Source organism: Calonectris borealis, chromosome 9 (assembly GCF_964195595.1).
Source record: "Calonectris borealis chromosome 9, bCalBor7.hap1.2, whole genome shotgun sequence".
Taxonomy (NCBI): Eukaryota; Metazoa; Chordata; class Aves; order Procellariiformes; family Procellariidae; genus Calonectris; species Calonectris borealis.
Window position 1 is genome coordinate 15,535,114 of NC_134320.1, and position 16,655 is coordinate 15,551,768.

At 36.5% G+C, this 16,655-nt stretch overlaps 1 protein-coding gene across 3 annotated transcripts in view; it reads left to right on the forward strand.

Annotated features, from left to right (window-relative positions):
- Positions 1–16,655, forward strand: part of ATP13A3 (ATPase 13A3) — a 62,083-nt gene that overhangs the window by 40,602 nt on the left and 4,826 nt on the right. For 2 of the 3 annotated variants that reach the window (XM_075158406.1, XM_075158405.1), the window contains exons 15-33: positions 29–90; positions 690–840; positions 1,306–1,422; positions 2,463–2,480; positions 2,572–2,725; positions 2,810–2,930; positions 4,129–4,253; positions 5,179–5,357; positions 5,823–5,945; positions 6,029–6,108; positions 6,778–6,820; positions 6,918–7,027; positions 7,861–7,957; positions 8,850–8,922; positions 9,747–9,924; positions 10,579–10,766; positions 11,217–11,305; positions 11,499–11,579; positions 15,478–15,567. In XM_075158406.1, coding sequence (XP_075014507.1) covers positions 29–90; positions 690–840; positions 1,306–1,422; positions 2,463–2,480; positions 2,572–2,725; positions 2,810–2,930; positions 4,129–4,253; positions 5,179–5,357; positions 5,823–5,945; positions 6,029–6,108; positions 6,778–6,820; positions 6,918–7,027; positions 7,861–7,957; positions 8,850–8,922; positions 9,747–9,924; positions 10,579–10,766; positions 11,217–11,305; positions 11,499–11,579; positions 15,478–15,567 — 2,079 coding nt within the window. The remainder of the gene's footprint in view (positions 1–28; positions 91–689; positions 841–1,305; positions 1,423–2,462; positions 2,481–2,571; positions 2,726–2,809; positions 2,931–4,128; positions 4,254–5,178; positions 5,358–5,822; positions 5,946–6,028; positions 6,109–6,777; positions 6,821–6,917; positions 7,028–7,860; positions 7,958–8,849; positions 8,923–9,746; positions 9,925–10,578; positions 10,767–11,216; positions 11,306–11,498; positions 11,580–15,477; positions 15,568–16,655) is intronic. The other variant, XM_075158407.1, reaches the window with a different exon arrangement.

The window sequence follows — 16,655 nt, forward strand, 5'->3', positions numbered from 1 at the left end:
TTGCCGTGCCCCTTGGTTTATTTTGCAGACTGGCACACTTACTGAGGACGGCTTGGATCTTTGGGGAATTCAACGGGTGGAAAATGCTCGGTGAGGATAAGCTCAGAGCTGGTAGCAAATATGATACTTAGTTGTGCTTTAACAGCTTCAGCAGAATAGAATAGAATAGAAAATTCAATGTGAGCTCATATATGTTTGCATTTCTGTAATGAGCTGTAAGAATGCAACTGAAAATATGGTTTAGGTGTAATGAAAGTTATAATTCTCTTACGAGGCTGAGGTGGAATTTAATTTGTTGAAGTCTGAGATCTCGTTAGGTTCATACTGCAGAAATGATGCCGTTAAAGTAGAGCATGTTTCCTTAATCCTGTCCTCCTAAGTGATGACTTTTTGGGCTGCTAAAATGAATTAGCTTAGCTAATTGAGTTAAGTACAAAGTGATAAGAGGCCTCTGTATGAGGACTCAAACTAGACGGTGAATTAACATAGAGTTTTTGAAGGAGACGGACGTTGTGACTGTTTCTGAAGATTCCAGCCCAGAGAGTCTTAATCTGTTTTCTGTGATGTGTGAAAATACAAGTGAAGAGACTTGTGCAGTCAATTTTCTTTTGTTAATCTAAACAAACTTTTTGAATTGGCTTGTAATAAATAATTATAGTGCTAAGTATATTATAACTTCATTGTTTTAGTTTCCTTTTGCCGGAAGAGAGGGCTTGCAGTGAGAGCTTGCTGAAGTCTGAGTTTGTTGCTTGCATGGCAACTTGTCATTCCCTTACAAAAATTGAAGGGGTACTTTCTGGGGATCCGCTTGATTTGAAGATGTTTGAAGCAATAGGATGGGTAAGTGTCTGCTTGTTTCAAGAGAAGCAATGTTTTTAAGATCAGTAATCTGAAATTTCCTACGCTGTTATATAGAAGATAAGCCATTATATGCTGTTTCAAGCTGTAACTGTGAAATGGTGGGCTTTTGACAATGCCTGTGTGTCAAAGCAAGTCTTAATATGAAAATGTTCCTAATGTGTTCTGTGCAACAATTCATAGAACTGAAAGAATCTGAAGGACTAATTTACTGCTTTCTGATGTTGTGTGTGGCAAGGTTTCAATGCATATAATAAGATCCACTTAGCTATTTTACATGTTTAAGTTAACTGCTAAAGAAAGACACTTAATTCTCACAGGAAGTCTTGTTTAGAAAGATCATTGCACCTTGGGCTGACTTCCAAGGCTGGTTTTTTTTCTGAAAATTACATTATGAGAAAATCAAGGTTAATGAATGTGTAAATTAGTTGATTATTTTTAATACAGATTTTAGAAGAAGCAACTGAAGAGGAAACAGCTCTTCATAATCGCATCATGCCGACAGTGGTTCGACCTTCAAAACAACTTTTCCCAGAATCCAAGCAAGCAACAAATCAAGAAATGGTATAAAAATTCAAAGCAATTCTTTGAGTTAAAGTAATCCTTCGTGTTAAACAAATACATTTTACCGTATGCTGTGGTTCTGGCTGATATAATGCAAACAGGATCAAAACTGTGTGGTTTTTGATGGCAAAGATAGAGAAGACATGTTTAAACCGTTGTTGAAGGTAGTGGTTCAGTATATGTTACTTTCAAGGTGAGCAGACTGATTGCCAGCATTATTACCCTTACAGGCTGGTTATAAAGTGCTGTACTTTATACAGCCTAAGCATTTTAATATTTGCATCATTACCAAATTCTTATTGTGCTAATGAAGTGCTTAGGTGTGCTCACCTTGCAGTTTCAGTTAAAACAATCGTTAGTTAATGTCACTGCACGGTACGGAATTCTTGCCACTGTTGTACCTTAGAGATGTATGTTTTAATGAAGTGCCAAGTTAAAAATAAAATGTCCTTGGCAGATATAAAATTTTCTTCTATCTGCATTTTGAAGTATTTTTTTAAACAGGAGGGAAAATGTGACTGTATATCCAGACTATTACAGAGCAGGGTAGCGGGAGGGTATAGCAGGTTGGTTCCTCTGTATGAATCTTATTCTAAGTGGATAGAAGCATCTTTTTTTGTTCAGAACTCAGTGTACGTGCACAGCAGTAATTATTATGCAGTAGTTGACACGTGAACATTCTTGAAACTTATTACATTATTTTTTTGGGGATATACTTAATAACCATGGACTTATTCTGAAATACCATAGTACTTTAATCATTTACATAGGCTAAATAGACACAGGTTGGACTGTGAAAGGTTTTGCAAATTCTAATCAAGAAATCAAGCTCTAAAGTTCTACTATGTCTCACTTAAAGTAAAGGATACCAAACATGCAGTATACTCATATTCAACTTTCATGAAATCCATTGCATATACAGTGTGGCTTTACTTAGAGAGTGCTCTGTAGATTCATTTACTGATTTATGTTGAAATAGTTTGTAGCTGAAAAAATACTTAAACTAATATTTACAGTAAATGTATTTTTTCTTTTTTTAGGAATTGTTTGAGCTTTCGGTAAGTATGCTTTTTCAGTTAAACATCTACCTTTTTTTTCAGAATGTATGTGGATATAACCCTTTTATTCCTTCCTTCCTGTATGACACAGACCAGTTATGAGATTGGAATTGTGCGCCAGTTTCCATTTTCTTCAGTTTTGCAACGTATGTGTGTAATAGCAAGAGTTCTAGGGGAGAAGAGAATGGATGCTTACATGAAAGGTGCCCCTGAAGTGATTGCCAGCTTGTGTAAGCAGGAAACAGGTAAAGGAACAAACTATTTTTTTCTTGTGTAGCTCAGCTGTAATATGAATAATTTTAATAACTCTAAACTTGACCTTTTTAAAGTTCCTGTTGACTTTGAGTGTGTCCTGGAAGAATACACTAAGCAGGGCTTCCGAGTTATTGCTCTTGCTCACAGAAAATTGGAGTCTAAGCTTACATGGCACAAAGTCCAGACTATTAATAGGTAAGAGTGACTTCACTTTTTTAATAAGTAACAGGCTTTAAAAGCTGCATGCTTTGAATTAATTATGTAATATTTATTTTTGTTTAAATCAATTAGTACTCTTCTTTAGCTTTCATCTGTCTTGACATAGGTAGTTCTGTGCATTCTTTATTTGTACGCTGCAAAAATATGTAGAAATTTAAGATAAGGAAGTTTTTCTGCAATAATGTGAATTCTGAAGAACATCTTTTAAGCTTGAAATGAACTTGTAATAATCATTCTTCATGAGGTTTAATTTATGCTAATGTGGCAGAAAACCTCATCCAATTTCTTTGTTACTTGAACATACTTATATCGTTTGTCTATTAAAGATCATGGCATGTAGTGGAAACCCTCCTGTGCCTGTTTGATTTAGTTTCTTCATCTGCTATATAAGCAGCATGTCCATTTTCTCATTGCAAAGCTTGCCAGAAAGCTTTGGAAGGTAAAAAGGTTTCTTCCTTCAAAGAGTAGCATTTCCTGTTAATTACTTCTCAGCTGGTCCTAGTTTTGTGGATAACGCTATCTTTTCCATAGTGTTTTGAAAGTGTAGCATCGCTATGAAAATGCCAACTTTGACTCTGTTCTTTTGTATCAGCTGCAAAACAGTACAAAGCAGGGAAATGGGTTTTCCAATTTCAGGTGTGAAAATCTACAGTAGCAGTCTACCCTAGACCTGTAAATACACTGACTTTCACATAAAACAAAGTTAATTAGTCGCTTTACTTAATTAGCTAATGTCTATTAATCTTACTAGCCTTGGTAACATAATTTGGTAGCTTTGTAAGTTAAGGTTCAGCTAATTTGGAAATTAGAGATCTGCATTCTAAACAAATCTTAAAATTTGGCTGTCAATGCAATTAGTTTCAGAGCATTTTTTCTAGCAATAACCTTTCTTTTTGAGAATGTAATTTCTTTTAGAAAGAATGCTCGTGGAAAAAACTAAACAACTGTGCTTGAGAGGAAAAAACATTTTCTCGTACTGGTTTTAAACTAAAACAAGGGAAATAGGTATAAATGAATGTTAATGATGATATATCTCAGATCACTTTTTATAAAGCAAATTCTTCACACTTTTAATGGTTAAAAATAAGCATTTCCTTTTACTTTGATAAACAGAAAATCAGGCTCTTTAAGCTACATCTAATAATTGTTCTTTTCCTTGCCTCCTTTTCTACAGAGATGCTATTGAAAGCAACATGGATTTTATGGGGTTAATTATAATGCAAAACAAGCTAAAGCAAGAAACCCCTGCTGTACTTGAAGATTTGCATAAAGCCAACATTCGCACTGTCATGGTTACAGGTTAGCATGTAAACATTCATACTCAAAAAGATAAAAATCCATCTGGTTTTGGTAGTCTTTTAATTGTTGTGTATGAAGTAAAATTTTAGTGTCAATAGGCTGAGATTACACTGTATGTATAGCAAGAGGGAAGTTTAAAAACTATTGTGAGAATATTCAGACACCAATCTGTTTCTTCTTGAGTGAAGGCTGCTTTGGTAAGTCAGAGATCAGAAACCAGCATGGGGGTTAATTCTACTTCATAGCTTCCTCTGCCTAGCTCCATGCACAAGTTACTTTGTACTGAATTGAAGGGTGAAAAACCTTGGAGGTTTTCCAAATCGTATGAGGTAAAAGTCCAGTCTAATCTTATAACTGACGCTGCTTTGAGAAGGACGTTGGACTAGATGACCTCCTGAGGGTCCTTACCATTTTTAATTATATTATAAGTCACTTTGTAATGCATTTTTTTTTTGAAAGAATGACTTTTTATGTTCCCCTAAGTGGGCTAGGTATATGTGCTCAGTGTTCTGCATGCAATATGCGTGTGTGATTTTTAAATCACAGGTATTGCAACTTTAGAGGAGTGTTTTGATAGGCTAGCAATACAACTGGTTGTTTGTCTTGCATGATCTGTGACCATGTTTAAAAATCAGTACTTTAAATGGCTCCATATTTTCTGCCTGATTTTAGAGTTGGTCAATAAGAGATCTTTGTGGCTGAAAGAAGCATACAAAGTTTTTAGTGATGCTAGTGCAGGGGAGGGATTTAACGGGCTAGACTTTGAATTTTGTCTGTAGACTTTGTTGCCCTAAGGTTGTCACTGTTAGGCAGTTCTCCTCCTAGTTTAAAACTGCCTTTGTTAGCTTTTCTCTTATGTGGAATAGCGGTGTATGCTGTTGATCCTTTTCTAACTCAAACGTTTTTACATGCAATTGTTTAACAGGGGATAACATGTTAACTGCTATCTCTGTGGCCAGAGACTGTGGAATGATTCTACCTCAGGATAAGGTTATTATTGCTGAAGCACTACCTCCAAAGGATGGGCAGGCTGCCAGGATCAACTGGCATTATGCAGATACCCTCGCAAAATGCACTAGTTCATCACCAGCCATAAACTCAGAGGTAATATGGGCATTATTATGCCCTTAGAGTGTAAGCAGTTAGTTTTACTGTTGAGTTTCTTTCTTTTTATCTTACTCCGTTAAGTAGCAAATCTGCTGTTGTCAAATCAAAATTGATGTACTAGTTAACCTTCAGATCTTAAAATACCAAAGAGTAGTAAAACAGCTGGGGGAGCTAGTTTTTCAACTGTGGTGCGACATTTGACACTTTAGTTGTGCAGGAGACAGTTTTTTCCATATTTCAATCTGTTTAGACTGCTCTAGTTGCTTGTAGTTGAAACATTAAACCACATTTTCTTGTTACTAAATAAGTGTTATCGTTGTATGGTGTTTTCTTTCAAGTAACATTCTTAGAAACCTCCTCTAGTGTAGGATCTCTAGGAATACCCCTCTGAGTATTAGCTTGAAATTACAAGGTGTCTGTGTAAATACATTACAGCTAGAGTATTAAACTGCTTTTTGGTAGGATATTCCAGTTAAATTGGTCCACGAAAGCCTTGAAGATCTCCAGATGACCAAATACCATTTTGCAATGAATGGAAAGTCATTTGCAGTGATTTTGGAGCATTTTCAGGACCTGGTACCCAAGGTGAGCATTTTACTTGAGTATGGGCACTTTTGATGGTGAGCAGACTTTGCCCTGTGAGCATTAAGAAATCTTCTGTCTTCCAGCTTGTGTTACATGGCACTGTGTTTGCTCGCATGGCGCCTGATCAGAAAACTCAGTTGGTGGAAGCTTTACAAAATGTAGAGTAAGTATTTGCTTAAGCATAGAAAGTGGGAGGGTTGACAGTGTTCGGTGTGGTAGGAGAAAAAATTATGTATGCTGCTAGCTGTTTTGCCAAATGAAAAAGGCTGGGCTAATATAACTTCCCTGAGTTGGTAAATCAGCCTATTAGCTGAGCAGGAATGAGAGTAGTACCATCTGCTGGCTAGTTGTGAAAGTTTCAGACTTTTCATGAAGTTATAAATGATGAATTACTAAACTGACTAAGATACTTTATAAATCTGGTTGCTTGGCTTAATAAACAAACCCATCAAATGTCTTCTAATTAAAGAAGTATTAATGGGGTGTCTTCTGTTCACATATGCTCAGTATACTGTCTGTCGGTGTCAGGCCTTGCAGCTATTCAAAATACTACAGAAGTCTTTTTGCCTAGAGCAAAGGTGCTTTAGACCACCCAGGAATGATAGAGGGCTGATAACCGTATTGGTCTGATTGACCTGGCTAAGTCATGTTACTTTTCTGTCTACTTCCTTATATGTATGATGGGAACAGTAATTGCTTTCAGCATTAACGATCACTCATTATTATGCAAACCCTGAATAAGTCAAATAATATAGACATACTTAATGAAATGAGCTGAACGGACTATGATTAGGGAATGGTCCAGAATGTGACATCTGTTTGGTTTTTATAGTTACTATGTGGGCATGTGTGGAGATGGAGCAAATGACTGTGGCGTAAGTATATTTTTATTTTCCGTACAGAACTGTTCAGTTAAATTTTACAGCTGAAAGCAAGTTTTAAAATGTTCTCTATTTCAATCTTAACTGGCAGGCGCTAAAGAGGGCACATGGTGGTATATCTTTGTCTGAACTTGAGGCTTCTGTGGCATCACCATTCACTTCCAGGACACCTAGTATTTCCTGCGTGCCAAAGCTGATCAGGTAATGCCACTTACTGTGAACTTAAATGTGGCTGGGTAACTCATTTTGCATACCCTATGTTAGTATATGTTTGATGCTGTAGGAGGCCAGTCTGAATTAAAGAACAAGCCATACATTTTTAGTAGTTCTGTTTCTTTACTGAAGGTACTCTGAGCAAAGGCTTGCCGTAGCATGATTTAGTATTTTGTTATAAACTCTTTTGTCCATGTAAAGTTAATTTTTTAGAGTGTGAGTGAGCTTCTACACGTTAGTATTTGATTTGATGTCTTCATGACTATGTTAGTTTCCATAAAGGCTGTATGTAATTGCAAGCAGTAAAATTCTTCAGATAATTGCTCAGCACCATACAAAGTAGAAAACAAATTTTCTAAATAGGGTTTGACCAATTTCTGATTCTAGAATTGGAAGTTAGGTAATAATTTTGAATAAAGGTCAGGCAGAGAAAAATTTAGTTAAATCTGTGTGAAGTAATGTGTAACCAGAAACATTTCTGAAGTCAGCAACTCTGTGGCTGACTGCACGTTCATTCAATCCGTGTAGTAAACGAGTGCTTCATAGATGCTTCTACAAGCAGACCTTCATCTTAAAACCTCTGTTGGAAAACCACATAAAGAACACCGAAGTAGGGTGGTGGCTCAGTTCAGAAGGCATGCTCACAACTTTGATGTACTTGAAAGTATACCATTCTGACCCCTTTTTCTCCATATGTCTTCAGCCTAATGTCCGTCAAAGGATTTGCTGATATGTTTAATTGCAGCTAACGTTTTGCTAAGCATAGTTTAACTGCTTGCACAGAAAGCTTTCTAGTTACATGATCGCATTTGTTTTGACAGGGAAGGCCGTGCTGCTTTAATAACTTCCTTCTGTGTATTTAAGTTCATGGCATTATACAGCATTATCCAGTACATCAGTGTTACTCTGCTATATTCTGTAAGTATTTAATTGTGGTTAAGCAGTGTCAACGTAATTCAGAGATCTGAAAATTGATAGATATTTAATATAAATTGTTGCAAGTCTTTCTGAGTACACAACACCCACACTCTAAAAACTGTCTTTGGACTAGAAGTATTGTTAGTATTTTTTGCTTTTTTAATATTAACTGTATGAAAAACATGGTAGTATCTATTTAAAAAAGGCAATAACTAATGCCTGTGAATAGAAAGTCTCTACAGTGGGTAGTCCAAATAAGCATATAAATTGAACAAAAATACAGTTTTCCATTATTTAAAAACTGTCAGCATTTTAAAATAGCCTAACTTTATTTAAGTGCAATGCATTCCTTTTATGTAAGGGTTAAAAGAGAGCAGCTGCAAGTATTGAGTTAGGAGCGGGGGGAAAAAGCAAAGTGGAGTATTTCCTGTTAATATGATTGGATTCACAATATGGCATGTGGTAGAAATCCTGTATTTTAATTTGTATTCTGAGTAAGTTAAACATGCAAAGTATTAAAGGACCTTTGAGGTGGAAATTTTGACAACTGTATGACTACATAGTAAGGTTATGGTGTTTAGAGAACTGTGTGCCTAAGCTATTATTTCATTGGTCTGTAATATTCAGTAATATAAGTTTGATTACAAACAAATTTCAATTAAAAATAGCTTATGCATCTTGAAACGGAAATTGTTTCATACCTTGATACTTCAGGAATTGATCTATGAATTGTAGAGTACTCAAGACTCCTGCAGATAAAGGAAGCCAGTTTGATAAGAGACTGTCTTGTTTATAGAGTGAAATTTAAAGAATTAATGCCATAGAAATGTCACTGTAAGAAGTTTCTTGGTGTGAAGAAATTACCAATGTTTCAGTTGTGATTTCTGTCTAGATCCTGAGCAATTTGGGAGATTTCCAGTTTCTCTTCATTGATTTGGCAATCATTTTGGTGGTTGTCTTCACTAGTAAGTATTGTCCTGAATTACCCCTGCTGGCTTTTTATAAAGCAGTTTTTGCTTGGTCAAATTTTCTTTAATATGGAGTATTTTGGAGTAAGCACTGTGACATATAGTTAAGATGTTACGACTACTACAGTATATGCATTAAAAAAACCAAACCACGGCGTACTGAGTTAGATTCATCTGAAGTTTGTGAAATGTACTCATACAAAAAGCAGGTCGCGGGCATGATCTTAGGAAAGTAGTTCTTCACAGTACAAAAAATCATAAATCTCTACTGACACGAGGAAACTGTTTTTGGAATCAAACCAGGAGTTGTTCCAACATCATCTCCCTCAAATGTTTTGATTTCTTGCATTTTTAGTTGAACTTCTGTCCACAAAATGTTATACTTAAAAACTATTATCTAGTGAAATATTTGATTCCACATATGAACCTATCAGTTTACTGGCTAACAGTAGAATTCCATTTTCAAGTCTAATAGAAACTGCTGCTTTGAAGCAGTGGCAGACCAAAACTGAGGAGATGAGCTGTAAGTCCTTGTGCCAGACAAAGGGAATTTGGCCAGACACTACTAATTCCTTAAGTCTCATGGCTTCTATTATTGTCCCCTGCTATCCTGTGCTGCTGGGGGTAACCAGCCTGTAGAAGGCACTGTGGCGTTATTCTAGTGAGGTATAATCTTTTCAAGGTGGTTTCACACTTGCAGTTCTAGACTAATTTTTAAAGTGATGTCATGAGCAAGCCATTCTAATTCCACAGAATGTGAGCAGGGTAACTCTTGAAAACCATAATGATGTAATGTGTAATTTTTTTTTCTTTCTCTGCAGTGAGTCTGAACCCTGCTTGGAAGGAGCTTGTTGCGCGAAGGCCTCCATCAGGTCTTATCTCAGGTCCACTTCTGTGTTCTGTTTTGTCTCAGATCATCATCTGCCTTGCTTTCCAAACCTTCGGGTTTTTTTGGGTCAAACAGCAGTCCTGGTATGAGCCTTGGACTACAGAATCTGAGTAAGTGTTTCAGTGGCTCCATGCAGGATACAGTAATGATCGGAAATCTATAGGCAATAATTGCTCTCTTCTTTATTGACCCCCTTTAGGGACTTTATAAATAAAGCTTCTGTATGGCAGCTTGCTAGTCTGCTGAATTTTTTGTGAAAAGCATACTAATATGTAGGAGTTACCCAATGGCTGAAATGCAAAATTGGGTCAGAGCCAGACTGCAGGGTCTGAAGACTCCTCAACTTTGGGACGGTTGAGATTGAAATTTAAAATTAATGGTTCAGACTTATTTTAACTCTTCTACATTATAAAGTTTTGTTTTCCTGTTAGAGCTCCAGTAAATCAAATTCATATTTCTGAAAGTGAAGAGGTGTTTTCATGGTTTTTTTAATTACACTTCGAAGACAGGTAAGAAAATATTGCATCTACAGTGATAGTTTCTAAACGGTTCATGTAGTGAACTAACAAGCTGGAAGCTCAGAATTCACAAAAATTGCTATGTCCCTGACGCAGTTTTGAGTTCTTACTATCTGTAGTAGATTTTCAAGGATAAGCTTTTTTTAACTACTGTAGCAATTTGTTCTGTCATTACTTTTGTTAATAAGTAGGCCTTGTTTGCATCTTCTCCTTAACTCAGTGTTAAATGTTTTTTTTATGTTGTAGTGCATGTAATGTATTGGATGCCACAAACACCAGCTCTGCACACCATGGGAATGAGACTCTTCATGATGAACATTACATTAAAAATTATGAAAACACAACTTTGTTTTTTATATCCAGCTTTCAGTACCTCATAGTGGCAATTGTCTTTTCTAAAGGAAAGCCCTTTAGACAACCGTGCTACAAAAATTGTAAGTCCTTTCTTACTATATGCAGTTCCAAGTAAAACTCCAAGTGACTGCACTTATGTATCCATGGCTTGCTTACAATTCTGTTGTGCCACTTCAGCAGTCGTAGTGTTGCTAGGAGAGCATAGTACAATTATCCTCTGATAATCAGAGCTAGAAATAGGGAAGTATTAAACTGTATGGAGAAATTTGTGTTAATAGTTGCTTTGTTTGTAGAAGTATATGTGTATATATGTTCCAGCTCCACAAGTGAGCCAATAAGAAATTGAGTCTGGCCTTCTGTCTCTTTATGGCTATCAGCACAACTTGTATTGCCAAAATCCACCTGGACGGGGATTAGAGGGAGAAAAGAGGTTATTTCCAGGCGTAATGAACCCATGATACATGGAAAAACTGTCTAAAACTTCGATTGTGAGATGGTCTGATTTAAAATATTTTTTTCTTCTTTTACAGTTCTGTTTGTTATATCTGTGATAGTTCTTTATGTCTTCATATTCTTCATCATGTTGCATCCTGTTGAATCTATTGACACATTTCTTGAGGTAAGATTCAGCAGATATGCAGGCATCTGTACTTCCTGGGATAACTGGTTGGCTGCCTTTTGGGCAAGGTTGACCCCTTTAGAGCTTTAACTTCGCATTTCTGGGGGAGAAGGGAGAATTTATTCACACACTGTTTTGAATGTGTGTTTACTTCATATGTGTGTTGCTAACCTCTGGCAACTTTTTCTCACAGCTTGTGTGTGTGCCATATGAGTGGCGCCTAAGAATTCTCATCATTGTTATTCTCAATGCAATTGTATCCGTACTGACAGAGGTAAGAAATTGAAATGGAAAAAAATGCTTGTCTGTCAAGTGGGGTTTTTTTCAGGGTACATGTTTGTCTCTTGTTTAGAAGGTCTCTCTTCACAAAATACCAACGTAAGTGGCCACTGTTTTCTTGTTGAGTTTGTATTCCTAAGTTTGTAGTCCTTGTAGGCTAGATTTAAGGTATCAAGGTTTTATGTGTTAGAAGTGTAATTTTAAAAGCTTTTTTTATTAATTTATAAAAAAGGGGGAAAAGTTGAAAGACTTATAAATTATTTCAGCCATTTCATAGGACAATACTTTCCATATTTATTTGCTGTGTTAATTCAGTTCAGACTAACGTAACATAGTAAACAACTATATAAAATCCTTAGGGGAGCCCATCTTCATTCAGCTGAATCACACACACAGCTTATTGTTCAGAATAACACAGGTCTATATAACTTGTTCATCTAATCCGATCCACGTCCAGAAGTAGAGATGTTCATGTAGATCTGCTTTTTCCAACCCTGAGCTTGTCCAAAGTCATCACTGTGGATATTGACCTCTTCTGCTGTAATTCCAGAGTAAATTTGGGCAAAAACATGCCCTACTTTTCATCCAGGTACCCCTATGTTGTTTCCAAGAATCTTCCAGATTCCAGAATCCAGATATATCTTCCAGAAGGAGTCTGGATTCAAAGCCAGTCATTTATTCCTGTGGTTAGTTCTTCTTCCTGTTAAATTGATGCCTTATTTCCAATCTGAAAACCCTGATTTGGGTTTTGGTTGCAGCCTTTCAACATGATCTAGCGCTTGCACACTACAATTATCTGTTTTTACTGTATAACATTTTCTGCAGCTTCTAGTCAGTATTTCCATTACTATGTGAGGGATTGCTATCAAGGTAACCAGCGTAATGTTTGCTTGGATCATACTATTTTGGCCTTTGAAGATTACTACAGCATTAATATTCTTCTAGTTGACTAGTTTTTTCCCTTTTATTCATGACTTAGTAGAAATAAAATCAACCAAAGTTTTTTTAGATGACGTTGACTTAATTTTGATTAAAGGATCAAAATTATCAAGGCTTTGTGTTCAAAATGTTGTTCCAAATAGAATTTGCAATATATGCTATTATGTTGCTCCCTATTGGAACATGTTTTTCGGTGTTTTCACATGATAGGTGATAACTTGTCTTTTCCAAAACATGGCAGTAGATATTAAATTTTCTGGCCTTTGCCTTGTTGTTAACAAGTTTATCCTCTCCTAAAGATCCTGTGCCTTTCTTACGTTGTCCTATATTTACTCTAACCCTACCTGTGATGGAGTTTTCCTTTATGCCCTTTAATTCTTTCATTTTTTTGTACTACTAAACTCTTAATAGTTTTCTTTTTTTGCCTCCTTTTTATTTGTTAAAAGTTAATTTTTATGCATATTGCTGTCTTTGCTACTGAATCAAAATAGTTAAGCTGCAGAATCGTGGCTTTTTTGTCTTCTGCTAAGTTCAAAACAAACCTCCTAGATAGAAATATGTTTTCCCTGTTTACTTTTTCTAGTCAGTTTTGATGTTTTTATTACCATGTCTGGGAAATCAGCTGTCTTGAAGCACTAAGATTATTCCTTGGAATTGAGCTTTGTGTTGATACATGGAATGTAAATAGGTGGTGGTTACAACTTTCATTCCAGTGATAAATTTTACTGAGAGAAATAAATTAAACTTAGCTTCTGCTGAAAAATTACTTTGTTCTGCAGATTATCTTTCTGACTTTTATACAACCTTGTGATGTTTCTGTTCTGGAAGCGTAAGGGCTCTAGTAGAAAGTCTGTACAGCGTGTCAGTCCACATATCAGCACGTGTCTCTCAAGGACAAGTGGTTCTCTGGTTTAAACGTTCATAAGGTTCCACTCCTGGACCTTGTTGGTTGCCACATCAATTTGTAAACTTCTGCATTTCTAGTAAGCATAACCTAAACAATATAATTATTGCAAAGCGTTTGCTTTCACACAGTATTTCAAACCCCAACCCACTCTTTCCTGTGCAGGTGTGAGTTAGCATCTTTCAACACTTTAGTCACTTAACTGTCATTACCAAAACTGGTAGGATGATTTGTCATATTCCTTTTAACCAGACTTTCCTATTTACCTTGTTGCCCATACGTTAGTAGTGGAATAGAAGTAATATAGAATTTAGTTTTCTTGACATCAATTGTTTGGGATGTTCTGCTTTGATTTAAAACCTATGTCTTCCACTGTTAGTAGAATGCTTTATTTAGACAGAGAGGTAAGTTATCTTACTGTACGGCATGTGTCCAACAGAAGCATTGTCTAGTGATCCTCAAATCCCAAATCTTTTTTTTACGATACACGCTTCACCTTTCATAACTTCAGCCTGCTTTTGTCCCACCTTTTGAACTGTATCCAACTCCAGCATATTACTCTAGGCTCGCTGAAGCTTTTTCATGTGGTGCCAACTCATTGGGTCCAATGTATTGTGTAGAAATCGCAGGCTATTTCATTTCTTCTCTTCCAATATAGCTCATTGCCCTTCTGTCCTTGTGTGCCTGGCTGGATTTTCTGCTCACTACACTTTTCACTACAGAGTTACTGGGTACCACAGGTCACCTGCTGAGTGTCTAGGAAAATCTACTGGTGGCATCTCCTTATTTCTTTTAACAAGGTACTCTGTAGGTATATCACCTATAGTTTGTTCTCAGCAGAACAAACTAATCCCTCCGTAATTGCCTCTTTAAGTGTCTCATAATAACGAGATACATGAGGGATTGGATCTGTCCTTTTTTGTCACACTTGCCACACAGTTTGACACTTTTGTGTCGCACTACGATCATATGTAGTTTCTTAATTGCTTCTACAACAGGAATGATTTCTGACTGTGGTTGTCCCAAACATGTTTTCTGAAATGCTGTGTAAAGCTTTGCTCCTACCATGTGGGTGCCAGACTAGGTTCACAAAGCACACACATTCTTTCTACCAGATCATAGAAAATATTGCACAATGAAGGCAGATCCTAGCAGATGTTCCTCCTTACTCTGATGCCTGGTATAGACATACTTAAACCAGACTAGCTTCAAAAATGAACATCTAACAAGCTGAAGATTTGTTGGCAAATGCTTTATAAAAGCACTATAAAATTCTGGTGTATTATAAAATCACAAGCATTACAAAATCTGTTACAAAAGTCTGGCTGATCAGATCCCCTTCCTCAACAGCAGAGGTTAGTCAGATGTGAGAAGTGGAATCTGTCCAAAAAGCAGAGTTGTAGGCTCAAGGCGATGGAAGATACAGGTTCACACCTGTGCTGCCGGATTTGTTCAAGGCTCTTGAGTCCGCCCACACAGCTGTATGAGAACAACCAGATGTACTGAACATACTGTTCAACTTCTGCCCACTCTTCCAAAATCTGGAACGGCTCCTCCAGAATTCCTTCAGACTTCCTGCTGCTGGCTCAGCTTTGCCACCCCACTGAAGCTTTTCTGGGAACGTCACTGGTTTGAAACAAACTACGAACAAAGCGTAGCTACAGCGTGAAGTACACTATAATGTTGAAGATGGTTTGAGGGGAAACCGCTTTAAGCACTCATGTCTGCGATGCTTCACAGGTTTTTTAGAGTATTGAAACATCTTAAGAATGTGTATTTATGATTTTTACCTGTATCGATGGATGCAGTTTTGGTCATTGTCGCTATTGATTTAAAGTACATGTTCATATTCTTAAATCTCATGTGAGCACTTTAAGAATGACAACGTTTATCGCTTAAGTACTGACAAGTAATGTAAACTCTCCATTTTGCCTGGCACTGAATTAGTTATGCCTAACACACTATTTCAGGTTTTATTTGTAATGTGCACACTAACAACAAATGATCATTAGTTTCTTTAATTCTTCCCGCTCACTGCAATGTCTCACAGAATGTCCTCCTTGATATGATCCTTTGGAAGGTTGTGTTCAATCGAGACAAACAAGGAGAATATCGCCTCACCATACCCCAGCCGCCTCAGGTTGGAGACTAGTATTTTGCTGTCATCATTTGAGTGCATGCAGATAATTCAGTTTTGTCTTTTTTATGATCTATACGTGTCTGTTGCCTTATCTTAAGCTTAAGACTGTTTAAATTAGATTTCTGTAACTTGAATATTAAAAGGAAAGGCTTCTGGTTTTATATTTTTCTCCTTGTTGACACTTAAAAAAATTTAGCTCTGTATGCAAGAACTGCTAAGCAAACCCGGAGGATTGCTTTTTAGACTTTTCTCACTTTATCTTCAGTTTGCACATTAGCAAATTTTACTTCTGTTGTCACAAGTTAGCATGCTAGGACTGGAGAACGTCTTGATTTGCTTGGAAGCAGAATTGCTGATGCTGGGTCTAATCCAGTTCTTTATTAAATTAATTTGGTTTAGGATTTTAGAACATTGTCTTGTGAGAGCAGTAATTTATAGCACGTACAAATGAAATGAAACAAAATGGCAAATGAAAGTATGTTATAACTACTTCAGATGGTTTAGGAGACTGAAGGATTTAGCTTCTGCTTTTCAGGTGACCATGAATCTTGGTCTGGTCTGCCCGTCTGTCATTAATACATGAAGGAAACCTATGTGAATTCTGTAAAAAAAAATAGCTTTTTCTTTTTTAAGCCTGTTGGCTTATTACTATTAGCTGGTTGTACATTTGTTCTTGTTAAAATGACAATGGTTTATTTCTCAGCACTAAATTCTATTAAATGTATTCACTTCAGACTTATATTTGTCCTTCTGAGGCTGTTCAAGAAAAAAATTGCTTTGTGTTCACTGAAGAATGGAAGTTGTGCTTAAATCTCACGTTTGGTTCAGTTCACCCATTGATAGAAATTCAGAGCATGAGGAAAACCATAGAATATATAGCCCTTAAAATGTCAGCCCTGCAGACTACAGGTGCTCTCTGGGGCACGAGAGGGATCCAGTCTTGAGAATGAGGAATGGTGTTTCTCTTTTCCAGCTAGTTAAGTTACATGCATTTAGGACTGGGAGAGGAAAAATAGGAAGGAAGACTTAAGTTCAATAATTTGTGTTTGTGTTGGACTTAGGTTTCACAGTATCAGCAAGTTAAATTC